Source organism: Thunnus maccoyii, chromosome 5 (genome assembly GCF_910596095.1).
Source record: "Thunnus maccoyii chromosome 5, fThuMac1.1, whole genome shotgun sequence".
Taxonomy (NCBI): Eukaryota; Metazoa; Chordata; class Actinopteri; order Scombriformes; family Scombridae; genus Thunnus; species Thunnus maccoyii.
Window position 1 is genome coordinate 27,885,247 of NC_056537.1, and position 27,981 is coordinate 27,913,227.

The 27,981-nt window shown below is 41.3% G+C and overlaps 2 protein-coding genes across 4 annotated transcripts; both read right to left on the bottom strand.

Moving 5' to 3' along the window:
* Positions 1-33: 33 nt before the first annotated feature.
* prmt7 (protein arginine methyltransferase 7) lies at positions 34-9,429 on the bottom strand. The gene is made up of 17 exons (XM_042412229.1): positions 9,181-9,429; positions 8,155-8,191; positions 7,547-7,696; positions 6,453-6,561; positions 6,164-6,276; positions 5,741-5,970; positions 4,961-5,141; positions 4,753-4,880; positions 4,281-4,419; positions 4,111-4,194; positions 3,957-4,004; positions 3,719-3,808; positions 2,875-3,036; positions 2,495-2,569; positions 2,095-2,255; positions 1,280-1,376; positions 34-810 (listed from the first exon to the last, which is right to left on the bottom strand). Exons 1-17 carry the CDS (start codon positions 9,273-9,275, stop codon positions 652-654), a joined length of 2,058 nt encoding a protein of 685 aa, XP_042268163.1. The 5' UTR covers positions 9,276-9,429; the 3' UTR covers positions 34-651.
* A 1,336-nt stretch (positions 9,430-10,765) lies between these two features.
* exoc3l1 (exocyst complex component 3-like 1) lies at positions 10,766-27,563 on the bottom strand. Of its 3 annotated transcripts, XM_042413057.1 has the most exons (17): positions 27,542-27,563; positions 27,330-27,468; positions 24,179-24,305; positions 20,203-20,378; positions 19,869-20,088; positions 19,294-19,506; positions 18,731-18,921; positions 18,053-18,271; positions 17,837-17,907; positions 16,894-17,011; positions 16,574-16,699; positions 15,682-15,782; positions 15,468-15,584; positions 14,075-14,345; positions 13,615-13,770; positions 12,505-12,638; positions 10,766-12,261 (listed from the first exon to the last, which is right to left on the bottom strand). In XM_042413057.1, exons 3-17 carry the CDS (start codon positions 24,219-24,221, stop codon positions 12,075-12,077), a joined length of 2,343 nt encoding a protein of 780 aa, XP_042268991.1. In that variant the 5' UTR covers positions 24,222-24,305; positions 27,330-27,468; positions 27,542-27,563; the 3' UTR covers positions 10,766-12,074. The 3 variants fall into 3 exon arrangements, with proteins under 3 accessions (XP_042268991.1, XP_042268990.1, XP_042268989.1); XM_042413056.1 differs by lacking the exon at positions 27,542-27,563 and having other exon boundaries at positions 27,330-27,512; XM_042413055.1 differs by lacking the exons at positions 27,330-27,468; positions 27,542-27,563 and having other exon boundaries at positions 24,179-26,309.
* Positions 27,564-27,981: the final 418 nt, after the last annotated feature.

Sequence of the window (27,981 nt, forward strand, 5' to 3'; positions counted from 1 at the left end):
CCTGACAACAATAATGATACCAAAAACACAACAAACAATATGAAACTTTATAAAACATTTCTATAACAACACATAAGACTATGCTGGACTAGTGTCCTGTTCATTCATTACATCCGTCAGTCATCTCAGGTACACGATAAAACACTTCTGGTTTTTGGCACACATGTAATGAACCTAATGGGCCACTGACAGACTGAATACCATCAGCCAATGATTGTTTATTTAATCATATACTATTTGCATATGTCAGGCCCTTAACATGAACTATTATAATTAATATTATTGGTAAACTTCTAATATTTGGTAGGTAGATTTCATGTTTCACAGCATGAAAAAAAATCTGCACACCTGAACGTGTGACTGGTGTGTTGGATGAAGGTGCATCATGAAAACAATATATCTCATTGTATTCATGCTCCACAGCATAAAACACTGGACTCTGCTCAGTTTTGGGGATGACAATGGTCCTATTACAATTTTTCAGATATCAAGTGCTATCATAAAGGCAACTGTCAGCATCGGTCAAAACAATAACGATAGTGGCTGAACCACACGTGTTAAAATATTCACCCGAAATGGTCAAGCGCAAACAGTGACGAGAGTGAAAAAGCACAGTTAAGAGTCCGTCCTTCAGTCAGCGAGAGCTCTGCATCACTGAGACTCCGTACTGAAGTCCATCTTGATGTCTCCTAAACTGGGTTCAAAGGTGAAGTTGTAAGACACTGTGGCTCTGCTGTCACCTGAGCTGTCCCACGCCGACCTGAAGAAATACACTCCCTGTTTCCTGTGTCGACTCCACTCACAGTCACCCTGCAGGAGGAGGCACGGGACAAACAATCACATCTGACGGAAAAAACCTACAACAGCAAACTTCATGCAGCTGCTTCGAAAGTGCTGATCGGAGCGACTGTAGTAGCTGAAGACTATTTGAAGCTTCTGAATGATTCTCTGTAGCCTCTTAATTCACTCAAACACAAGTGATACATACGAGCTGAAATTCAAACTCAAACTTGTAATATTTTCTAGCAGTATTTACCACCTGAGAACTCAAATAAATGGCATTTCTAGCAGTGGTTAAAGAGATTAAAGACTACCTCAATAACTATTGTCAAAGGTCCTGAACCTCCAACTCTGCAATATATTACATGACTTTGTTTGGACAGAGTAGGATGGTGCGATACAGAACAAATAATCCAAAATGAATGAACTAAGCAAAGCTCAGGGTGCAAAGATGCTCAGTTTGTTCAATAAACAAAGGTATAGATGAAGGGTGTGATACCTGCTCACTGATTGGTCCAATTAGACCCCCACTGACAGCGATGTCGTCGGTTAGGTGGTATTCCATCCACAACGCGACACCATGGCAACGACCACTCCTGAAACAGACACGGGGTGAACAGTTTAATATAAAACCTCTTAGTATGCAGCATCAAGAGCAGAACCTGAGTGTTTTACAGCCAAAAAACGTTGCATTTTCAGTCCAAACTCAGCAGCCTGAAGAACAAGTCCGGGCCTGTCCCCTCAGGCTTTAACAATCAATCCAACTCTTTGTTTCAACCATCGACTATAAACTGCTGTTTCCTCAACATTGCATAATACTGAAGGATGACGATATCGACTTGAAGTGCAATTGTTTGGCGTCCAAGTACTTTGCTAGTTTTGAGTTCTAAAAAGGCACCAAATCACGGCAGGAAATCACAGTCTGATCAGACTCAGACTGTTTGGGAAGCAGGAGAGAGGAAAACTGTTTGTTGTCCAAACTTCAGTGCAGTTAGTGACAAAGCATAAAAGAAGACTTGAGTTTTCATTTGGGGTAAACTGGTCCTTTGAAAGAGTACTCCACCAATTTAACAGTGTAATTTTGCAGTTAATCAGATTTCACACTGCTCCCCTCTGGAAACACAAAAGGCTTCATACTACTTTCTTCACATATGCTTTGTACTCTCAACACCTGGAAACACTTTTATATGTGTGAAATCGGTGGAGTTCCTCTGTGACTCTCACTCTACACCGACATTAAAATTCAGTCACTATCTACTCTTCTCTTGTGTTGAACTTTTTAACCACCATCATAATGACAGAGTGAGACTGTACCTTATGAAAGGTAGTGAGCCTTGACTGATGATTGGCTGTTGAGGGACACACTGTGTGAAGTCAAAGGTCATGACGGCTTTGGACTGGGTCAGGGCGCGACACGGGTACTCCCACAGAGGGTGGGGCTCCGCCTCACGGGACTCATGGAAATCCAGAGATTGCTGAAGGGACAGAAGTGGAGGATTTTTTTCACATAATAGATTTTAGAAATAACATTATTTTCAAAACACAGCAGACCTACAGTAAAACCACAGAACTTCAGCTGAACAGAAGTATCAGTCCACACTTAGTTTGCCTTCAGACATTCAAGATCTTTCTACTCTGTGATAAACATATCTTATAGGTATAAAGAGATTACACTGCATGTAAAAACTGACCTCTAGGAAAAGTCAAATTTTACCTGAACCATCTCATCCATGGGGGTGATGTCAAAGCCCTCACATGTTCCACACGGTGCTCTTATCCTCCACAGATCCTAACAAACACAAAGAAGTCAATCAGAGGGGACTCACCTTTACTTTTAAAAATCTTTGGTAGTATGTCTACAATCAAATGTGAATCTAGACATTTTCAAATAAGAACTTGTATTAAGGATCTTTAAAAAAAATGATACTGCCTTCCATAGAAGACTTAAATCTCCTAAAAGAAATTCAGGCAAACCCTGCATGAGGAAGACTGATGAAGAAGACAACAGTAACAAAATTATGATTGCTATTTGTTAGTGGCATAGAAGTAATTTAAAAACATGCAAAGGTGTGAAAATATAACAGTGTGCCTCACCTGGAACTCCACAGCTACCATGTGAAGGGTGGCGGAGCAGGGTAGGATGGTGGCGTTGGGCCGCAGAAGGCCTGCCAGGGCGGTGCGACAGTACCAGAAGAACAGGGAGTGCCACGGCAAGAGGCTGGTGCTGAAGTACGGTTCACCAATCAGGACTGAGATCTGCATGAGAGAAGTTCTATACTTATCTGTGACACTTTATTAGATGACCAAATTACACAAAATACATCAGGCTGAGATTTTAAGGCACAGATTTGATCAAACTGGTTAAATTCTTGATTAGTGCAGCTTTAAAGGCAATATGGCCTCATTTTCAGCTAGTATTAAAATGTGATCTGTATCTGGACACGTTTTCTGGGTCTTTGTATTTACACCTGGTGTTAATATGCTTTCTTGTTTTCTCAGCTGTGCCCACATTGTGATCGGATCTCACTATGGAAATTAGCTGGGAAGAGCTGGTGACTTGTCAACTTCTAGCTACTGCTACTACTTGTAGTTTTTGTGGGCTTGCTTTAGCTAGCAGGAAGAGGCGCAGCTAGGTGACATTTCAACTTACTGTGCAGATTTTTTTCTTATGAATGTGGTCATGCTGTAGTGACTGTATTTACACTTGCTGAAATCCAATCACAGTGCGAGCCTGATCACCTCCAAATGTGGTCTGGCTGATCTGACAGCATTCTGCTCTGAGTGTATTTTCCTTATCCAGATAACGTGTCCAGATCATATTTTGATGCAGGTGTAAATGGTACAAGTGTAAAATTGTCTATTTTGGTTCCCCCAGTGGTGTACTGGAAAAGACTGGCAGACAGAAAGGCACTCTGCTCATGTCTTACTGCAAAAGTACCTGTTCTCCTCCAAGATCATTACTGGTCAGCTGCTCAGGTCTGATTTCCAGCAGCTCAACACCTCCTTTCATTGAGTTGGCTTCCAACACCTGTAGAGAAAAATGTGTAGCATCAGCACCTCTTTACCCGTCTGTGGAGTTTGTGGCTTTGTCTTTGAAGACCTAGAAGTGAAAATATGTCAACAAGCATCTGTCAGTTCTGAAAGATGAGGAAGTAAATTGAATGATTCTCATTTACCTGCTCGATAACCTGTTTGGACATTCTGGAGTTTTCCAAACTGAAGACCTGAGTAGAGGCAGACAGAATAAAATGACAGGTCAGTTACAGAGTCTGAGTATAGTATTTGGTTTGTAATGATTCATTATGCACCATCATGGTCAGAGCTGGGTACCTTCTTGGCTCCGAGCATGTGAGCAAACACAGGAAGCAGACTTCCATCACTGACGCCAAGACACACACTGTCCTCTCTCAGAACCTGAAGTCAACACAGCAGGTAAAGAGAGACTTGTCACATCTATCAATACACTTACACATAGTCTTGATTCTGGTTACATCACTTACACTGCGCAGTGCGCTGACGTAACTTTCTGTGCGAAGTTTGTCGTTGAGTTCACCAAATCGTGGCCGGGTCCAAACCATGTGGGCCTGGCAGGTACAACACGGCCGAGAGGGACGAGCCTCGCTCTGTGAGGGCTGCTGGCTGAGAACATCAACATGCAGACAGTCTGAGGTTAGCTGTGGGACACATGTTCTCTCATCTGATGTCATCATCATGTCATCATCTGTTCTAAGGGACTGGAGAGGTACCAGGGACTGACTTCACTGAACCACCCGACAGCACAAACTGTACATAACAACCACCTCCGCTAACCATTCTCCATCTGTTCAACTCGACTGTATGAGCCGTTTTTGAAGACTGTCACTGAGCTATTTGATAATTGTAGCAATGAAAATGATAGATTAAGTAGCCAAAGATTAATTTTACTATTTACTTTCTTAAGACATCTGCCATCATGTCATAATTTTGATGTACCTGTGAGTTTGCAGGCTGTACCACAGACTGTAGTCATCGTGGCAGACAGTCAGACTGAGCTCCTCTCCTTCTGTCACCTTCCTCTCCGCCGGCAGGAAGTACACACTCTGCATCCAGTGGTCCCGCCACTGAAAACACACCACAGTGATCAACAGGGGGCGATGAGAGCCTGAATGTAAACATCATAACATCGTATTATATAACTCACCGGAGCCGTCTTTGGTTGTGGGTATGACCAGCCGGGAGCCATGGAGCACACAATGGTTCCACTGGGATCCATGTCGATGTCCCACCACGACAGGACCACCTGTGCCCGACCCCCGTCCTGAGCCACAAACTGGGAGGAGTGGGACTGGGGGGCGCTGCTTACTGGCTTACTGAAGTCCACACTGAGAGGAAAATGGGGTAAGATGGAAGGTAAGATGTAAACAACTGCTGCTGACAGAAATAAAATATTAAAGGGCAGATTCACAGTTTTTCAAGTAGGAGGACTGTGAATTTTGGCCCCCATCAATAGCATTGTAAGTGCATTATGAAGGGATCTTCTAATGGTCAGTATGAACAGGAGGAATGATGACAGCAAAAAAACTTATTTCAATGTTCATTTGGGCTCCGGACTGTTGTTTGAAGACAGACCTGAAAAACTGTCAACCCGTCCTTTAATAAATAACATTAATAACACATGGCCTTTCATTGTTTTTGCGGCCACTGTAGGTTCTCCTGCATGCTTGGAAGGGGAGGGGAGGTGTATTCATTTGGTTGCAATCTGCAACCTCACCACTAGATGCCACTAAATCTTACACACTGATCCTTTAAAATCAGATTTTCAATGAACACAGAGAAACTTTCCACTTGTAGATAAATGTGAAAACACTCTTCTAGTGTCAAACTGCACATACATCAGTCTGCACAGTGAAGCTCAGACATTCAACTGAAGGAACAAGAAGAAAAGCACATTTTTGAGTGGAGGAGGGACTTTAAAGTTTACCTGAACATGGTGCAGAGAGGACCCAGGGGAGTGAAGCTGTGAGGAGAGACCTGGCTCAGCTGGATGTCACACACTGCATGAGCTCCGCTGCAGCGGCCCACAGCGGGCGGTGGCACCAACCGTGCCCCCTCCACCTCCACCTCCTGCAGCTGAGCCCAGCTCCACAGAAGCTCCGACTCCACCAGCTGGGCGTAGACAGTGGCCCGGTGAGGGACCGCCTCACAGCCCTCCTGCAGGGTGGAGGCACACCAGAGGACACATCTGACATTGATATTCTAGAAAGCTCAAGACTGATGAAAATGAATTTCATTTATTTCATGCGCGCACACACACACACACACACACACACACACACACACACACACACACACACACACACACACACACACAAACACAAACACACACACACACACACACACATACCTGGACCAGATTCTGGTGAGCATGCTCATAGCTGGGCAGGGCTCCTTCACCTATCAGCTCTGTATCAAACAGTTCTGTGATCAGGACGTTGGCCTTCATTTGCATATCTCCATCTGGAATAAATCACACAACACGTCTCATCAACACAGACACACTAACAAACATGATGCTGCTGTAGAAAATGACAGATGGATGCAGCTTCCACCAGCCACTAATAGAAACAAAATGACACCAGCATTCATATGTGCTTGTGGGTGTGTGTGTGTGTATGTGTGTGTGTGTCTCTGACCTGGCCCTACAGTGACATCAGTGGAGTGTTTGTTAATAATCTTGATCTTGTCAGAGAAGCCGTTCTTCTCCACGATGCACTGGGCGGCGGTGGCCATGGGCTTGAAGACCTGCAGACACAAATGAAGCAAAGACACTTGACGCCTAAAGCAACACTGTGTTTGGAATTTAACAAGTGCATTTATTCAGTTAGACACAACAGCTCCTACAGAGAGAGAAACAGTAACGTCGGAAACGAGTAGTTGATTTATCAGGAATAAGACTGTTGGTTTGATAAAACAAGCTATCAGAAGAAGTCATTTAGGGCTCTGGGACCTCGTGATGGGAATGTTTTACTGCTGTCTTATAGAGCTAATGCTTAACAACATCCCCCACCCCATGCCTGATACACATTACATGTACTATTACTATGGGAATTGTAGTATAAAAAGTAGCAACATACCACAAACCTATAACACTATTATATTATGTATTATACCACTATATAACAATATATCATTATTATTGTGTTTTTATATATTATATATCATAGTAGTTCATAGTGATATATTATTACTGTGTAGTGTGTATTATGTATAATGTACTACATTGTATTATTCATACCTATATGTTTATACTACATATGTAGTTCATACATTTTGGCTGTTAGAGTTGCACTGCTGGACTTCTTCTACACAAATATTTGCACAATTCACTTATTCACCCCTTTAATTTCTTATTTTATTTATTTAATGAATTAATTCAAGGAGTTCTTTATCTCTTTGTATCTGTCTTACCTCTTAGCTTGTTGCTATAACATGAATTTTCCCTTGTGGATCATTAAAATCTTATCTTACTCAACCATTCATTGAAAAGATAACACTTAGATCAATAGATGATGAAAATAATTATTTGTTGCAGTTCTAATATCCAGTCATGTCACAGTTGGAAAGAAAGCAACTTCATCATGCATGCTGGCATTTCTTAGTGAACATGCTACAGACTGCAGCCTGCCAACAACAATGTACACCTGTGTTTACAGTGTGGGGTAAAAATATCAAAGAGTTTTAATCTCTTAACTTATTAGTTATAAGAGGACATCTGAATCTGAATCACCTCCACAGCGTAGCAGAAGTCAGCTCCAGCAGTGACGGCCATCATGGACAGCAGGCCTGTCCCCGTCCCAATGTCCAGGACGATGACCTTCTCACCGCGAGCCTTCACTCTGGCCACAGCAGCCCGGATGCCCTGGTAGTATTTCTCATTCTGTAGACAGAAAGTACATCAGCTGTGAGACTGCAGTCAACTACACTGTGTGTGGTGCAGAATTAGTGTTGTTTGTCTTTTGACATTCGGACAACATTCGTGTCAAGCCAAAATAATTACATATTCATACCTACTGAAAACACATACACAACAACAACAACAAAAACAAAAAAACAGGAGGCTTCCTCACATGTAACTGTCACATATACAGTACTGTGCAGAAGTTTCAGGCACTTTAGATGTTTAGATTCTTATCCAAAATGCAATACTATCAGAAAGGCGTCTGATTGGTCCCAAATTTATTCTGCAGTATGACAACACCCCCAAACATACAGCCAGAGTCAGAAATAACTATCTTCATCAACAAGAAGAACAAGGAGTCCTGCATCAGATGGTTTGGCTCCCGCAGAGCACAGGCTGTTGATGAATCCTTTCAGCCGACGTGTGAGATTACTCACCCTGTCATGATCATGCAGCATATCTGCATAACAGGACCTGAAAGAGATACACACACACACACACACACACACACACACACACACACACACACACACACACACACACACACACACACACACACACACACCAGTGTTAGTGACGATGTTATTTGCAGTAGTGGAAAGTGACTAAGTTTATTTACTCAAGTATGGTACAATTTTGAGGTACTTTAGTATTTCCACATTTCAGAGGGAAATATTGCACTTTTTACTCCACTACATTTATTCCACACTTATTGTTACAGACTACTTTTCAGATCAGTATTTATACATAAATACATGGGATAACTATAAAATAACATTGTTATAAATTAGACTACCCAACAACATAAATTGTTAACATATTGCTTACATCTACAGTTCATGTCAATAAATCTGCATTGATATTCTAATAATATATAACACTCTAAATGGGGACAGTTTGCATCATCAGTACTTTTACTTTGAGACTTGCTGCCACTACTTCTGTACTAAAGTAAAGTTTTGAAGGACTTTTACTTTTAATGGAGTATTTGTACATTGTTTTATCTCAGTACTTCTCCCACCACTGGTCGTTTATGTGACTTGCTGGAATCTTTTTCATAAATGTCAGAGAAAGACAAAACGCCTGACTAGAATAAATCTGGTCATTTGTTGATGGTTTGCTTTTCAACAAAGAGTAAAATAATAATGATTAAACTTTGAGAGCCCTCGAGGTGGACAGTAAATAATGTAAACACATATGTACACAAGTAAACAAATGAAGACGTACACTGGTAAGGTCCTGAATGCCAAATTCCATGTAAAAATGTGTCAAAAGAAGGTTTGTGTTGCTTGTTGTGGTTTCTAAACTCAACCAGCAAACACGACGCTGCACTTTAAAATGATCTGACTCAATCGTTTGTCACACCTTCAAAGGGACCATCATGCATTTCCTTGTCCCGCGAATTAGAATTGTTCACCGGCAACATAACAACATTAATAAGCGTGCTGTGTGTTAGCTGCTACCTGGCTATCTCCTGGTGATAGTCGTACTCTTCACCCTCCTCCACCCAGTCCACAGCCCCGGTGGCCGGGTTGGCTCGTCCGCAGAAGGTCTTCATCTCTCCGCCACGACTGTGTCAACACTCCGCTGCGGTGTCTGACAGCTGCTTTTATCCAGATTATTCTGCACAAGTCTAAAATCTAAACCGGATTAATCTACACATGCAGCATGGCCTCAACGGGAACGGCCATCTTTCCCAATGACGTCACAAACTCTTTAGGTCACGTGACGGGCCTTTAAAAATTTTTTTTTTTAAAAAAGGGACATACAGTGATTGACTTTTTTAGCAACAGAATGAAACATCATAAAATATATAAATACGTGAGTTTTCACTGATCTAAAAATGTGAAATTACAATCAATAACTATAATAATAATAATAATAATAATAATAATAATAATAACAATAATAAAATTAAAGATCCCTTCCAGACATAAGACATAAAAATACTCTGCTTGGAACAATGATGTGTATCTGATATGGTTTTTCCAAAAAAAAAGGCATAATTACGTTTAAAATCCTTAAAATGCCCTCTACTCCTTCTGCCTCATTAAAAAAAATCCAAAATCTATGAATATGCAAATCTATTTAATGACAAAGGTTTTCCTGCTGGACACAAGATGTCTCTTGCTTCACTGTTAAGTCCATTCTCAGTGTTTGTGCACTGGAGGCTTCAAGTTTCCACATCACACTTGTGTAAATTGAATATTAGACCAGAATTGGCTTCAAAACTAGTTGTGATGTCACAAATCATAGTGTGCACCCACCCCTTAAAGGTCTAGTGTGCAGGATTTAGTGGCTCCTAGCGGAACAGACTTGGCAGAAATAGAATATAATATTCACAAGTATGTTTTAATTAGTGTATAATCACCTTAAAATAAGAATCATTGTATTTTTGTTACCTTAGAGTGAGCCCTTTATATCTACATAGGGAGCGAGTCCTCTTCTAAGAAGCCCGCCATGTTGCACTGCCATGTTTCTACAGTAGCCCAGAACGGACAAACCAAACACTGGCTCTAGAGAGGGACTTTCACATTTTTCGTGTCCATCATAGGTTCTCCTACATGCTTGGAAGGGGAGGGGAGGTGTATTCATTTGGTTGCAATCTGCAACCTCACCACTAGATGCCACTAAATCCTACACACTGGACATTTAAAATCAGATTTTCAATTAGCACAGAGAAACTTTCCACTTTCAGCACATGAATGTGAAAACAGCCTTCTAGTGTCAAACTCTGCACATATACCAGTCTGCACACTGAAGATAAAACATCCAACTGAAGGAACAAGAAGAAAACACAATTTCTGAGTGGAGGAGGGACTTTAAGTTTACTTTATAAAGCCTTTATTTAAGCATTTATGTAGCAGAGTTTACAATGTGTTTACAAGTTGGCACTGAACCAAAACAAGGGAAATTTGTTTGAAATAACATCAGGAAACACTATTCAAAAGGAAATAGCAGAAAACTAATACATAAATACAATAAATACAATAAAAATCAGATTAAAAACAACAAATATAAACAACAATACAAGATTAAAATGGACAAAATAAAAAATACTTAAAGAAAAAAAGAAAAAAGAAAAGGGGTTTTTAAAGGTAATGAATTAGCAGCCTCAGTTCCTCAGTTCACAGTCCAGGAGCCCTCACCAAAAAACCATGTTCAGTCTCATGTCCAAACTGTAATGTGATGATGCTTTAATAAAACTCTTTATATTCTAAAAGTTATATACCATAAGTTGTAGCTGATATATCTACTTTTGTCTGTTATGTACTGCAAAACAACCATCCACATGCTTCATGGTCTAAAAGAAGCATTGATGAACCAGTTTCTAAATACAATGCTTTGTTTCTTCAGTATCAGAAGCTTTGCAGGTTGAATACACTCAGAAATCATTTGTATGAGCAAACCAGGCTGCAGAAATGTGCTCTACTGTGGTTGTTTCGTTCATTGTTTCTGAACTGTTGGTGTCACAAGGTCCTGTTCAAAAATCTCCAATGGGTGATACTGCGATATGTGATGGGTGTCACTTAAAGGGCCAGTCCACCCAAGTCACAGAAAAACAAACACTTTTCTGTAGTAATATGTAGCCATGCAGATAGTTTTGGTTTTGTGTGCTTAAGTTTTGAGATATCTGCCTGTAAAACATCTGCTGCCACTTCTATACAAAGGAAGTGAAAGGAGTGTCGATGCTCAAAGCATTTGTTCAGCACTAAGTACTTTCAGTGAAAAGTGTTGACAGCGAACAGTAAATTGACCTTTTAAAGCTGCACCATACATTTGGTAGTAAAATGCACTGGCCAAGTTGTGGCACAGAGAGCAGTGAGTGCAGTTTATTGAAGTCATGTTACTGGAGTTCAGAGTAATAAAGAAACAGTGTTCAAATTGTTCAAATTTAAATTCAAACTTCAAGTCGCTTACTGCGGCTTCAATGTCCAAGTTAAATCTGTAGCAGAAATTGCTGAGACACACGACAACATGTGACAGACTCATAAGATGTTTTACCTTCAATATCTTTAGGGCATTAAACCAACTCTGATGACCTGATGTGCCACAGTTTACCAGCCAGCTGAATATCAGCTGAAATTAGACCAGTGAGTCACCAGCTCAAACTTCTGGAGTACTGTGACGCAGAAAAAAACAGGATACCTTGTTGATTTCCTCTGGATAAAAAAGCGTGGGTAAACACCCTGGCCACCCATCAACTTAATCAGAAACAGGAACAGCTAGATCACCAGCGTAATCTAGCTTAATCCTGTGTTTTACAATGTAATGGTGAGCTAACAGGATCTGGTCCATGATCCATTTGAGATCCCACCCTGATCTGACTCTGAGGCCACAGTCTCAGTCCCTGTATTCATGCACACTTGGCAGTAGGCAGACAGAAGGCCATGGTGGAGGGAGGCACCAGGATGTCTGTGAAGATGGGCCGGTATCCTGCTGGCAGAGGGGGGGCGCTCTGCTCCAGCAGGTCCAGTACTGTCCCTCTGATGTCCCTGGAAACGTCACCGCGGATGTCCAGCAACACAGACACGTGCTCTTCACTGAGAAAACAACATACAGGTATAAATCCCTGGACTGGTCATTTTTTTGTCAACCAAATATTCATGTATCACTTTTTTTTAATCACAAAAGGCATGTAATGCTTAAAAAAGCTTTTCATAACTGAATCCCAACACCATTTGTATTAGTCAGCTTTGCTATGAGGACTGTATTTAGTGTGGTAATTTAACATCTTCACTACGAGGACAGCAGGTGATGGTCGGGGGAGAGCAGGTGTTGCTTACCTGATGTCGGGGTATTTCGCTGCTAGTCCTGACACTTCTAGAGCGAGCATGCCGGGGTCTTTGAGTTGGATGAAGTCAGCCAGGACAGGTAGTAAGGCCAAAGGGTTCACTTCAGGTACTGACCCCTCACCTTCCTTTGATGATATTGGATTTTGTAAGCAGAGTTAAACCCAGTATCTCACTGTTACTACGACAAAAGCAAAAGTCAAAGCCACTGTAGCTACTTGTGTGAAATTAGAAGTCATTGTTTTGCCATAGACTCAATTAGTTTCAGCGCTTCAGACAGACAACCAGTGTAGTATTGATTTTTCAAATGAACTAATGAACCTCACACTGTTGCTCTATAAACAGAACATGTCTGTTTCTCTTTGCTCTCCAGACTTCAGTCCAACACGACTCTGCAACAAGAGCAAACTCAATGCTCGGAGCAAATGCACACAAGTAATGGAATAATGCTTATAATGTAAAAAAAAACAAACCCTAAAATATCTAATTAACATGATTGTCACTTGTGACTATTATTAGTCTACATTTAACTATTAGTTAATATGGGTCATTATTTCAGTAGCTATTATCCAATGCAGAGTAATAGCCTTCTCTATGAAAACCTGGCTGATAAAAATAACCACACACACCTCTACACACATCAGACTGCTCAGTTATCACTCAGTGTTCTGCTTGTTTATTTGGGAGATAATGGATGATTACTGGAGCTCATTAAATGTGTTCATCATTAAATCATTTCCAACTTTTTTTTAAAAAAAAATGGCATTTCATGTTTTATTCTGGAAATGCAAACACTATTGTGGCACATTTTGTGACAATAATACTAACGGCTTCACTAACGGCTTTGTTTCTATCGTCTTTGTACTAATGAACTGTTAAAATCCCACATCAGCTGCCTCTAACTGCAGATTTGTGCCGCTCTGCACGCCTCTCTCCGTATGTTGAGCTCCTGTTGTCAGTAGCAGTAATGTGACTGGCTGAGAGTTTGTTTATTGATCCTCCAGTTTATATTCACTTTCACTCAGCCCTTTTTGCACTTTGCACTGCTGCACATACAAGAACCAAAACAGCAGGTGGAGACGCCCACACCCACATTGTCCTCACCAGGCCGTGGAAGATTTCTCTGAACTGCTGGTCGTCCTGAACCATCTGCTGAGCGAGCTGCCTCCTCTCCTCAGCGCTGCGACACACCAACCTCTTCTGCATCAGAGCCCTGACGTACTCCACCACCATCAGCCACTGGGCTTCCTCCTGCAGACGCTGTAGGGACAGTATAGATATTGACTATATTTATTGTTTGTTGTTTGTTTGTTCAGTACAAAGCAATCAACCTGAATCAAGAATGAATTATATTTCTGCCTGGGGTTTCCAAACAAACATTCATTGTACTTTGGTCTAAATGTTTTGCCCGACAAATAATAGTGTTGTATTTTTTAGCCATGAAAATTGGCAGATATAAAGACACTTAGCAGCTAATGATTGATGCCTCCGGAGCAGCCCCTCCTCTGAGAAATGTTATAACTAAAACTGTAAAATAGAGACGGAAACAGAGTAAAGCTGTGACCTGCCGGCAGGGGGGTCGAACACGGCCGTACAGCTCCAGGTGACGCTCCAGGACGCGGCAGAGTTTGGGTGTGGGGTCTCCCTGGACCAGCCAGGGTCGGGTCAGCAGGCCTGGGAGGAAAGGCTGAAGGTCTAGCAGGAGCTGATCCATCACCAGGCGACACGCACGCCTCACCGCCCGATCCAGAGCTGCCAGCGGGTTGGGAGGAGTCCGAGAGAACTGACCTGCCGACCGGGACGACTGCTGCTGCTGCAGGCTCTCTGTGGACTTTCTGCATCAAACATGACAGACACAGTGGATCTTATTTAAGCTTGAGATTTAAATTATGGCCTGTACTTGTTTTTTATTGAACCTTCATTTTGTTTTAATCTTGTTTATTCCTGTAATTTGTTTTTTAGAGGCACTTAACTGTCAATCAATAACCTGTATGGCATACAAAAATATTATTTTGTCTGGGAACAAACTTTTCTTACACTTAGTCTCTCCCAGCAGCATGAGCTGTAGTAAACTGTGCATAGGTTTTGTCCCCAGTGGGATTAAGAGAAGTACACATTGTGTGTCCCCAGAGTTTTTTGCTACATTAACCAATATCAATGTCATATTTACTGTTCCGTAATAAAGAGAAAAAATTGCACTAATTAGTTTGCTTTTCTGTTTATTTTCTTCTTCTTTACGGCAGCTTAGTGAATAAAAGCTTTTCATTTTGACATTCTTAGTCAGAGCAGATAAAATCTCCCTCCTGCTGTATTTGTTCAGACTTTTCATGCTTGATAAAATCCTAAAAACAATCAATCTAATCAAGCCATGACATACATATTTCTCACTGTGGTCCTTGACGGAGGTCAAGATAACATGTGCATGTTCTTCAGGTTCATCTTATGGAGGATAGAAATACATCTACTTGTCCCTTCAGCATCTATAAATGTGTAAATATTTTCAAATTTAACTGCTGGACATGATGATGTCACAAAATCATGCTTGTAGGTCCACATGTTAAACGGAGATTTAAGGTGAGCAGAGAGACAGTTTCCCTCTTCAGCAGATGAATGTGAAAATAAACACAAACATCATTTTGCACAGAGAAGCTCAAACATTCAAGTGAAGTAACAAGAAGCAAAACACATTGTTGGGTGGAGGTGGACTTTAATTTAATTCATATATGGAAGGTGTTTTCCTTTTTCAGATGTATTTTTTTTCTCCTGTTCTCTATTATCTATGAATTATCTCTTTTTAAGCACAGGAGTAAAGTACCACCGTGCTTGTGATGCTGGCTGACATGCTATAAACCCTCTCTAGGTCCCAGAGGTGTCCAAAAACTTTAAACGTTGTGTTGTCAAGCTTTGACATCATTAAAAATCAGTGGGAATTCACTGTTCCACTGCCGTAATCTTACTTGAGGATGATGCAGTTGCTGATGGAGGCCAGCAGATAGTGGAGGTAGAACTTGTTGTTGTTGTTGCTTGGATCTCTGCGATGCTCCTTCCCAAATTCCACCAGAGCTTCTCGAAACCTGGAAGTAAGGATGCAAAGGACTGGAGGTGAGTGATTTGCCTGAAGCCAATTTCATACTGAGAATAAAATGAGCCTCAAGCACAACATGCACACACCTGTTCAGGAGGTTCTCCATCTCATACAGTCCCATCTGTATAGTCTGGTCTCGTAGGGATTCTCCGATCATCAGAGCCACCCGGGCGTTCTCCTCCAGCATCTACCACAGTCCCCAGATGAACAAAACAAATCCACAAACAACACACAGTATTACGTGACACATCACTACTGATAAAATCTGCGCCACCAGTGCACTCGAGTTTAGGCGTTAGGCAGGTAATATGAAGCTGAAACGTGATTACAGTGCTTGAAGTAGGTTTAAAAGGAAAAGCAGGGAGACAGGGTTTTTTTTGTAATTGAATAAAGAAACAATAAGCACATAATGTCATTATGAAGTATGTCCCCAGAGAGTGGATGAAGATCATCACCAGTGATTATGAAGATGATGAGATTTGTGGCTGTCAAACTGATCTCACACTTTCCAGACTGAACTCTGGCTCATCTTGGCCACACTCTTTGGGTCAGTACTCACAGATCAGCCGTGGGTGATATGGCCTTAAAATATACCAGTTTTTGCGATAACGATATTTATGATGATGTGAAAGTAATGATTTGCAGCTGGTGTGGTCAGCTCCTTGTATTGTGTGTGATGATGGCGGATGGTGGAGCCACAGGATGTATTGAATTAGCAGAGCTGATATGAAGCATTTTGGACTCTCCACATCTTTTCAGGGCCTTGAGATCCTGCACACAATTAAGTTAAGTTCCACAACCCCCCAGTTATATGAGAGAGGGTATAAAACTGGTCCAGACCCAAAACCAGGACAGAATCTACAATGGTCCTTCTGTATGTGGGATTTGACAAATCAGACTTGAAAACATTTAAAATCTGTGTTATAGTGTGTGTGTGTGTGTTATAGTGTGTGTGTTTATTTATTGTGTAGTGTATACCTGTGTGATGATAGTGGGCAGGCTGGTTTGGTAGAAACCTTCATGGTCTGTATCCGGCTCCTGGTCTCTCTGCCAGTCTTGCAGCTCCACCTGCAGAGCTTTGTGCATCCACTCCGACACACTCTTCTGTAACAGCAACAACATGGACACACACACACACTGCATGTGCTCAGTATGATAACACAGGTAGCATCATGCTCCTCTGCGTTTCATAGCCGTCTTGACATGGTTCATAGACATTAGAGATTTCCGGCTGCAGTTTAGTCATCTTGAACACTTTGTGGGTAAATGAACACAGACTGAACTCTCTGTAGACTCACCCGCACGCTCTGCACATATTTGTTCTGCAGCTGCTCCAGTCCTTCAGTTGAGATAAGAGGTCCCAGCTCTTCTTTCTCCATCTCAGTCACCAGCTCTGGGTGACCCATCATGTCTGGGCTGCCAAAACAAGACTGTCACACTCTCAGCTTACTTCTTGCAACCTATTGTAATTATTACCAACTATTTTGATAATCAATCAGTCATTCTAGTTATTTTTCCAAGCAAAAATGCCAAATATTCACTAGTTCCAGCATCCTAAAGAATTTTATGCTTTTCTTTATTATAGATGATAGTACACCAAATCTTTAAGTTTTGGACTTTTAAAATGAGAATAATCGTTAGTTGCAGCCCTAGTCTGATTCACTTCCATTTGACTAGGTTTTGCAATTTACACTAACAAGGTTTTTTACAAACAACTATTCCCTAAGTGAAGCTCTGAACGATTTCGGAAACTGAAAATTAGATACCAATTTCACAACAGATGGAAACTGCGATAGATTGACATTATTTGTGTTTCCCATCATTTCTGCTCGAATGCTGTGATGGTAATTAAGAGAAAGAGGAAGGAAAGACGAGGAGATAGGAGAAACTGTGCTCTAACATTGATGAGCTGCATTTTGATTGAAACATACAGCGAGAGTCTCATCGACTGAACCAATAACATGCTGAAATTCAGGTTCAACATCTGGATAAAGTAAAGACCACTTCTCCAATGAAAACTAGAAGGAGATGTACATTTATTTAGATTCAATTAGATTTAATTCATGCTATCTGATAAGTCACCTCAGGTCAAATCTAATCCAGATTATACTTGGTGGAATGTTTGATGACAGAAATGTTCATATTACAGAAACTCTTTGGAAACTAAAATAATATCAGACAGACGGACAAACAGACACACACATTATAAAACACAAAATCTGTGCAGATCAGGGATCTCACCTGTTGTAGATGTGTAGCACCCAGTTGAGCACAGCGAAGATTTCACCACTCTCCAGGTCCCAGCTGCTAACCTAGGCCACAAGTATCACTTACATGTGTATACTTAGCTCATCACAAGCTTGAAAATAAAAAGATAACTGATCGACACACTTCATTTGGTGATCACGATATGGCTACACTACATGGTGAGGAGTGTGTTTCTCTCACATCACTGACCTGTGCCAGGTGAGCATGTAAACAGCGGTGGCTGGCCCTCAGGTAAGCTCCAGTTAGACGGTAGTGTGGCGGGACGCAGTGCTCCAGCAGGTGGCGTACAGTGGCCAGGTCAGCCATGATACCGTGCTGGAGAGCGGAGAGGTGGCCTGCCAGGCCTGGACCACGTGTGTGTAGGTAGGACACGCTTCGAAACCGCGCAGACACTGCCTCCTCTAGTACCTGAACAGGATGAAATGTGTAACTTACAGCCAGCAATCTAAAAACAGAGACTTGGTTAAAAAGAGAAGCATGTGTGAAGTAGGGCTGGGTGATATGGACGAAATCAAATATCACAATATTTCTGACCAAATACCTCGATATCAATATTGCAACAATATTGTAAGGATGACTATTGGTGCTTTCACAAAATATTTACACATTGGGATTTTTGATAAACAATCATCAGTAATGAAGCTGTAATGACTGAGTGGGTAAAGGCAGAGGAGCTAGAACCGTCTGGTAAGTTCAGAAAATTACATCATTTGACTGTAATGCAGCCTTTAAAACCAGGAAAATACAACACTTATGCCATATCACGCTATCACGATATCCAAAATCTAAGACTCATAGTCTCATATCACGATATCGATATAATATCGATATATTGCCCAGCCCTAGTTTGAAGCAGCTGATTAAGACCTGGAAGAAACATGCTCTCCAGCAGCGAGGTCGTCCACGGGGCAGAGGTCTGCTGCTCCCCCCTCTCTCCTCCAGCAGAGCTTGGTCCAGGGCCTCCTCCCGCTCCACAATCCTCACCGCTGACACAAACGGTGTGGGGTTTTGCCGGGCCAGAGCCAGAGCACTGCTCACCACCGCCCATAGCTCCTTACCTGCAGAGACAAGGTGGGTATGTTGAAGAGGGAGAACAACAAACACTGATTCAATACAGTTGAATCTTATTGTTAGTGTTTTAAGCTAGAGAAGAATTATATGTTTGTATATGTTGTATGTATCATATGTAACACACATATGCATGTTGGAACAAACTCCCCATTTCTTTAAAACATTCATTGATACATAGTATATTAAATGCCCTCACTTCTGCTCCCTATTTAACACCGACAACTTTTATTGGAATTACTTCCTGCAGGTGTGGCTGGTGTTTAATAAAATGTCTGAATTACTACTAATATTACTCAGCTCTGGTCAGTTTTGTCTGAATTGTTTAGATGTCCGCCCCCGTGTCTATAAGGTCTCCTTACCCAGAGCCTCCACCAGCTGTCCGACACCAGAGAAGTATTTGGTCACCAGCTCCTGGTCTTCAGTGCTGAGTGCACCTCCTGCTGTCCCAGCAGACCCCTGGAGCTGCCACAGGATGTCGTCCTGCCAGCGCTCCAGATCCATCAGGCGGGCGTGTGCCTCCAGGAGCCGCCGGGACTCCACCAGACGCTCAGTCTCCAACACCATGCTCCGCACTGGCAAGACCGAGGAAGGAGAGGATACAGGGATGATTTTAAATTGGGGGGTCGTAATATTTCCTGATTAGAGTCATGCTAAGGAAGGAATATTAACATTTAGGGGTGTGTTAGAAGTTTTTTTGCTTTTTCTGAGGCGTTGGATATTGTTCAATATGAATATATTAACAGAGGGTGGACAAAATATCAGGAACAGCTGGCAAGTTATACATAGATACAGTATATATACTGTATTTATGAATATAATCCAATGCAACACATTTATCTTTAATTTATACTCATGTCTAGTAAGTAATGAGGCCATTTACAATCTATGGTCTTATTACCAAACATGAATCCAAACTTATAAAGCAGCATCTCACCGGAGTAAAGTCGTGGCAGGTTGCTGACGGCAGCGAGGAGCTGACAGTGGTTGACTGACACTTCTCTCAGCCTCTCCAGAGATTTCATTCCCTCTCCATTTCGGTTAGACTCCAACCCTGCCTTCCTCAAAGCATGTGACACCTCCTTCAGCTCGACCCTGGCCTCCCGGAGCTGCTCCAGACCCCAGCCTACCCCCTCCAGGTATGACTGGACCATGGACTGGAAGGAAATGATTGATAATAGGAAGTATTGAAAAGTAGTCGGTAGAGTTAGTCGTATCAGTATGTTTATCAGCGTGTTTGCGTGTGTTGATGTGTGCGTCAGTGTTGTCACCTTGAGTCTGGTGTGTATGGAGGACGTCCTCTGGCTCTCTCTCTTCTTGTACTGGCTCAGTCGCTCCAGATGTTCAGGTCGACAGAAAACACCTGACGCCCACTTCAAGGCAGCGCCACGGGCCAAACACTCCGCCCTCTCCACCTCTGGCCATACCGCAGCCACTGCCACCATGTCTGTCAGAAAGACGGAAAGAACATGAGTCAGGCCTGAAGTTTTGAAGCAATTCTGAGGGGTCGTATTCATAAAAAATGTTTTAAGAAAGGTAATTATTTACTCTTAGTATTATGATACTGTTTTATTAAACCTTTTTATGTTATATTGTTCATTGCGAAGAGACATTTTATCTAGAGATCCCAGACTAATAACAGATATATTTAATTTTGCAAGATTTATTTGGAGGTGGAGCTGCACTGGAGAAACAAAAGTGATATAATCTGTTGCATTAAAGCCCCGATGTGTAGGATTTTTTACGCGATCATAAGATCATTTCAATTATTCTGATGGCATAAGTTTTTGTTTGCCACTGTGTTTTTTTTCTATATTACCTGTAGAAGCTGTTCTAGAGTTTAATTGTTTAACATTTGGTTAGTTTGGAGTTAGGTAGATGTTGTTGTCATTAATGATAAGATTTATGATGAATAGTGGCACTTTTGCCCTTTTAACATTGTCATTTTGTGATGTTTTAAAGAAAAGTCAAGTCAGTTTTATCTACATAGACCAAGATCACATGTGTCACAAATTTACCTGAAAGGGCTTTATAATCCATGCAGGATACAATATCCTCTATCCTAAGACAGACAGAAGAAAAAAATGCCTTCTTTACCTTGTTACCTGGATGGCAGTGTGTGTGTTTGCCCAACGTGTTTTAATCTCCAGCTGAACTAAGTTTTGTCTCTTCTGATTGAATAATTTACTCAGCATATTGTATATGGAACAGTGAGAGAGAAAGAAAAGAAGAAAACAAAATATACCAGCAGTAAGAAAGACAGTGTGCAGGAGGTTCTTTTTCCTTTTATGCATAGACTATAAAATCAAGATAAAAATTAAAGACACAGTTTTCCAGCTATTTAATATGACTATGAAGAAGGGATAAAAACAAGGGATAAGAGAGAGGGAAGCTAATGATAGCTCATGAAGCCTGATTGAAAAAGGAAAAAAAAACATCACTCTGATGATGGTCAGCTAGCTAGCCTAGCTAACCATCCACATTCACATTTACTTTAGAAGGTCCTATCATGGCATTAATCGCTTGAAGTCATGAAGGTCATGAATGTCACACTCATGAATAAACGTAAATGTAATTTATTTTTCTTTGTTATGTTTTGACCACAGTTTCTTCCCTTATATTCAGGTTTGCTGGTTAGCTTAAGTTGCTACATGTTACATTTTTGATTTGGAATGGTTGAAGTCCAACTCAGTCCAACACATTATGACGATTAATTCTGCCTCTTTTACTTTACTGAAACACACAAACACACACACACACACACACACACACCAGACATGTTTAGGAGAAGTAGCAGCAACAGTATCAGTGTTTTCAGTGAACTCTGAAGCTGAACTCACACTTGTGTTAATTAACCAGCCTGATCAGATCCAATACAACAACAAAATATGTGAATTATAAAAGAACATGACTCAGTTCTACTTTACTATTGCAGGTTAAAGGCACTCATAGTTTCCCACAGTGCTTTATGCTGGATGATAAAAGACCACCTCACTAACATCATACAAATAATACACTTTTATAGAACAAAGCATTAATGTTCAGGGGAAAAAAGTAGCAGTGCTACTTCACACATGCTTGATATTTATTGGGTCTGACTATAGTCTAGGGCGTCATTTACTGACTAAACTGATGAGATGAGATGCGTGAGGATCTGGGCAGCTTACCCACTTGGATAAAAAAAAATTCTGGGTTAGGCCCCATGTGAATGAGTTCTTTTAGAATGAAATTGTTTTTAACATCTCAAACTGTACAATTGACAGAGAAAATTATCCTTTGCGACCAGGGCACAACCTCTCCCCTTGACAGAAAAGCTGGAATTGGCTCAATTATCTGCCATACGAGGTTTAACTCAGCTAGTGTCATTATTTCTGTCTTCATGGCAGTTCTGCATCCAGGTTTGTTCCAAGTTTGAGAGATTTCTTTCAAGGGTGATTATGTATTGCATTATTTAATATTTGTTTTTAAAAGAAAAATCTGTTTCTTATATGTAAGCTCATGACATGTACACTCCCAGCTCACTGTTGATGCTTTCATAGTTGGGCTACCAACCAAAATCACCCATAAAAGAGACAATTTTGAGCATGCTAAGCTGGAGCAGTATTGATGATCAGGGAATGGGATACAGTAAGAAGTCTGAGTCAAACATTTCTCTGCGTCCTAATGGAGAGGATAATTCTATAGCAGAGAAAATTGAGGCTCTGTTGTCAGCCAGCCAGTCAGGTAAGCAGGATATCATTTGTCATCTGTTAGTCAGCTAGACAGGCAGCCGACAGATCAGCTGTGCCGTCATCAGAGTCACGTGACATTGCTTCCATTTGGATTACACATCTTAATGGGTCTTAATTGAATAATATACTGGTTAGTGACTCAGCAGACAGTGATGTGCTGTGCTTGTGACCCAGCATAGAGCAGCCTTTCAGTGACTTTAGGGTCACTGATTGTGCACATATCACTAAAGATCCAGGTTTTGTCAGTGTCCTGATAAGTAAAGTCACTGTGTGTGTTGATGTTTGGATGTCTCAATTTCAGAAAACAGGATTGTCTCTGTCTCAGGGGAGGTCATGGGACACTCTGCTATCTCCTACCAAGACTAAATCTGAGCACTGAGACGTCATCATCAGCAATTCTACAAAACAAACCACAGAGTTCTCTGTCAGGAAAGTGATGTGTCTCATGTAAGTTAGCGCTGCAACAGCGCAGGCAAAAACACAATACAGCACGTACTCATTAACGATCTATAACGCTGCTGTAATGGCGGGCTGGAATGGAAACCAGCAGACTCTCTGGTCATGATGGCACATGGATTGATGGATCAGAACAAACAGACCTCCTTCTGTGGGACTGAATGTGTGTTTGAACACCAGTATGCAATATTATTTTATGTTTGGCTATTTATTCCATGAAAAAAACAATACTCACATTTCTTCACGTCAGGGTTGAAAAGTATTTGAAATCAGTGTTCTTGACCTTGGAAACAGCAGCTGAGAAACTCTCAACAACTGGTCTATTTAGTAGCTATTTAGTAGCTGCTCTGGAGCTTTAAATCACATCACATGATCTTCATCAGCAAATAGAGTTTACCCAGTAGTCATAGAATTGCATAAGTTTATATTTTTACTTTTTCCAAAGCAGTGAGTCTATAAAAGTGCTCAGACAGAAATGAAACTACATTTCCATGATCAGCTGAGTAAACTCTATGTGCTGATGAGAATCATGCCATATGATTGAAAGCTCTAGAAAAGCAACTAAATGAGCTTTGCCGTAAGACCGTTTTCTCAACTATTTGAAATCACATTTGAAGGATCAGGAAACACTAAAACTATGTTCAATCAAACTGATGAATTGTTAGGATTAGCAGCTCTTAAACGCTAACTCTAAATGTATTTAGTTTCAAAACAGTCACAGTTTCAGCCTGTTTCAGTCTGTAGCTGTGATCAGGCAGGAACCTTCATCACACGACATGTGGATGACACTGACTGGCAGATGTTCAATATGTAACCAAAGGCCAGTGGCCAACAAATCAACACCTCACTCTAAACCTGATTCCTAAATGATGAATACTGAAGATTTCATTCATTTCTCTCATAGAGAAGCAACACTGCAGCCTCATGCACAGTTTTGTTTTGCCTCTAACTGTTGAGAGACTTTCGAAGCAGTGGGTGTTGGTCATTCGGCAGTGTTGTCAACAGGCAAAATGTGTGTGTGTGTGTGTGTGTGTGTGTGTGCGTCTTTGTGTCCCATTACCTTCTGGTTTGTCACCACCATTCTTCTGATTCCCTGCTGACATTGAAGTTCAGTTTTCAGCCACCCGTCCACCCAACGAGTCTCCTTTACCCCGAGGGCCGGCACTGAGGGTGCCCAGGGTGCAACGCTGGCAGAGGAGGGTGAGGAAAGACAGAGATGACAGAGAGGAGGAGGAGAAGAAGAAGAAGAAGAAGAAAGGGTGGAGGAGAGAGAGCACATATCCATTCTATTGACGGCTTTCCTCTCTTCCCTCACACACACTCTCTCTCCCAGACACATCCTCTGCTGAGAGGCCGGCAGGAAAGGGAGGGGGCTGGAAGGGAGGAGAGGGAAGAGAATAATGCAGGGGGGTGGGGAGGGAGGGGGAGGAAGGGGCAGGAATAGGGAGGGTATAGGGTGATGTGCTGCATTCAGGGGCCTGTGGCGAAGATAGTAAATCTTAATAGAGTAGACTTAAATACTTTTTAACTTGGATATCTGATTCCAATTTCAAAAAAAATAAAAATAAAAATCCTAATCTAGCTTTTTGCGGGGGCTTTCAACTGTATCATATGGTCTTCATTAGCTCAAAAAGGTGCCATGGATGAAATTATGACAGCTTTTGAACTTGTATGTAAACAGATCCAATTCCGTCATAACTAAACAAAAAACAGATGAAGACAATGTGATATAGTTGAGAGCCTAGGAAAAAGCTAGTATGCTAGCATTTCCAAAACCAAGGATGAACTTTCATCTACTTAACCTTTTAAGGAATTTTTAAAGGTTAATAGTTCATATTTTGGGACACAGTTTGACATTTTGCCATCTTGCCAAGGGTTAGATGACAATATACAGTAGATAGCACTCTTGCATGAACTAAATATGAAGCTAGAGCCAGCAGCCATTTAGCCTAGCTTAGCACAAAGACTGGAAGCAGGGGGACACAGTTAGCCTGCTTCTTTCCAAGGGTAACAAAATCCGCCTACCCCATTCCTGGTGTCTTGTTAACACTAACACTAACGTAAACACTAACACAAATTGAATTTTCCACCCTCCATATAGTTCTTTTTTGTCCAACAAGACATGAAGGCAGCACGACGGGGAGATTGTGAATGGAGGGGACCAGGACAACAATCCAGATGGTGGCAGGGAGGGTTAGGGGTGGGGAGAGGAGGGTGTAAGTGGACCTGGTGTTCCAACAGAACCCCTTGGGAGTCTGAAAATCTCCTTGGCTCATAAGAGGAAACCAATTAAACACACAGTAACAGGAAGAAACAATGTATAATGCATAGGTCATTAGCCTACAACCCACTGTAAAAGAAGGGAAGACAAAGGAGCCAAGAGCTAATGGAGCTCATGACAATTATTCTTGCACTGGGAAACACTTTACAGGTATCTGAGCAGCTGGTTGAGTCCAGGACATAACTTCTTATTTCATTAGTACTAGTACTATTAGTACTATTAGTACTAGTACTACTATTTCATTAGTAGTATTAGTAGTATTTCATTAATATCCTTCTTTTAACATCAGGTATGTAAACTTTGTGGGTCTATTGTTGATGCCGAACAAAAAGTGTTGAATTTTTCCACTGCAAGAAAAACAGCCTGTGTCATTGACCCTTTCTGATCCTCTGCAGCTGTTTGACCAGCGCCAGCTACTACCACTGAGGGAAGTTTGTTTATTTGTGGACCCGTCCAGTCCTCTGACCCCACCGCCCTGTTTACGCCTCCAAGCTTCCCGGACCTCTTCAAAACACAGCGAGGAGCGTGCCAAGTGGCCCTGTGGTTGGAGCCAGCACAAACACGCTGTCTGAAGGGAAAATGGGACCATCAGCCTTCAGTTCTGTACTTCAGATTTCCTCATGCAATTTAAAAAGCATGCGTGGGTGCCCCATGATTTATCCTTGAATAACAATTGAATCTTAACAAAGAACAAAATTGTGAAATAACTGACTCAGAGAAAAATGTGCTTGATATGAATGATATGGGTTGTTGAATCAGGGATTAGATGAAAATTATTTGGGGGGGGGGGGCTAAACTTTAACTTAGAAAAAACTGCAACACATTCCCCCAGTTTCACAAAATAATAAAGCATGAAGAATATAAAGCAGCTATAATCAGTACTTTAACCTCAACAATGGATCACATGATCTCAGATCTACAGAGTGTTTTAGCGTCTTTCAGCTCATTATTTTGGTTCTATGGCCTGCAACCTGTTTTGATTCTCCATCACTGCTATCACTTTCCACAGCAAACAGACAAACAAAGCAACAAGCTGGTGAACATAATGGAAGACTTAGCTGCTAAAGAGCCAGATATTTCCCTCAGGAGTTGGTAAAGACCAAAACAGAACTAAAAGGAGAGTGAATATTGGACTTTCGTCAATCAGGTAGACACAAACACGACTCCAAATGAATGCCAATGTTGCATGTCTGCTAAATAAATAAGCAACTGTTTTCTAACATGTTAGCCATAACAACTTTATATGGCGATGTCATTGTTGTGTTCATGAATTGTTTCCACTGACCCAAAGTGAAAAATATTTTTTAAATATACTAAAACATTAAAAATATCTGTTATTGCACATTTAAGATGATGTACACCAATCTTAAAAAAAAAAGCAAAAGGTCTAAAGGCCTAAAATGAAATTTGAATCTGGGATAGGAAAAAATAAAAAGGCCTTCCTTCCCTACTCTCTGGGAAAAAAAAAAAAATCCAACTGCCCTCCTTTCAGCAAAAAGAGAAATGACAATTACCTCTTCTTCTGATTCACCCTCCCCCGATAATTCTCATGCAGTCCCTTATTTTTGAGGGTGCTTTTCCAATAAATTCTTTATTGAATAAAGTTGCATGGAAACAGACCAACATGTGTTACCGTGTGTTAATCAAAGGTTTCCAATAAAAAAATGAGAAAAAGTGCATGGCATCCCTTTATCCTAAAGAGTGTATTCATCCATATTTTTATTTCAACAACGGTCAAGGTGATTGTTTCTTTGTTGTTCACTAACAAGGACACCTCCCTCAGTATCACCTCCTGTATCTTTGCCACAGAGGAACAATTCCCTCCAGAACCATGTAAGGAATAGAGCAGAGGTTGACGCACCAGGATGTTGTGCAAAATGTATTCCTGTCAGGGTGGGACCACATCGCTAAGGACAACAAGGCCGCTGACCTGCTGTTCTCTAGTCTTGTCACACTGACAGCGAGGCTCAGTGCAGTCGAGCCTTACTTCCCCTGTCTGCGTTTCTGGCTGCTCAGTCACTCCCTCTGCTGTGGATTGAACAACAATCTGATTTGCATTCGCAGCCGTCCTGCAGAATGAAATCAGAGAGTTAAGGACAATCACTCACATCCAGACAACTGATAATAATGTAAGTTTGGTACCTTCAGACTGGCTGTCCACTGGCCATTCAGTCCAACCAACACTTGATCCAGAGCAAAATATTTTACCAAGTACTTATCCTACTGATATGAAATTTGTTGTGGATGTTCCTGGTCCCCAGATGATGGTGACCTGCTGACCTTTCCTCTAGTGCTGCCATAAGACCAAACATTTCAATTGTAAAATTGCCAAGAAATTGGTCAGACTTAGTAAAATGTTCACATTTTGATGAATTTTAAATGGACAAATCTGAATAATCAGTTGGGGAAGATGTATGTGTAAACTTCCATTTGCTTTTGTGTTAATCTCGTGTACTGAACTTCAATTGTTGCACAAAGGAAGATGCCAAACCTGTAGAAAACCACTGTACTGTTCCACCGCCCAGCACCCAGTGTATAAGAACACAGAAACAGCCAGTGTTGCCAGATTCAACAGTTGTGTG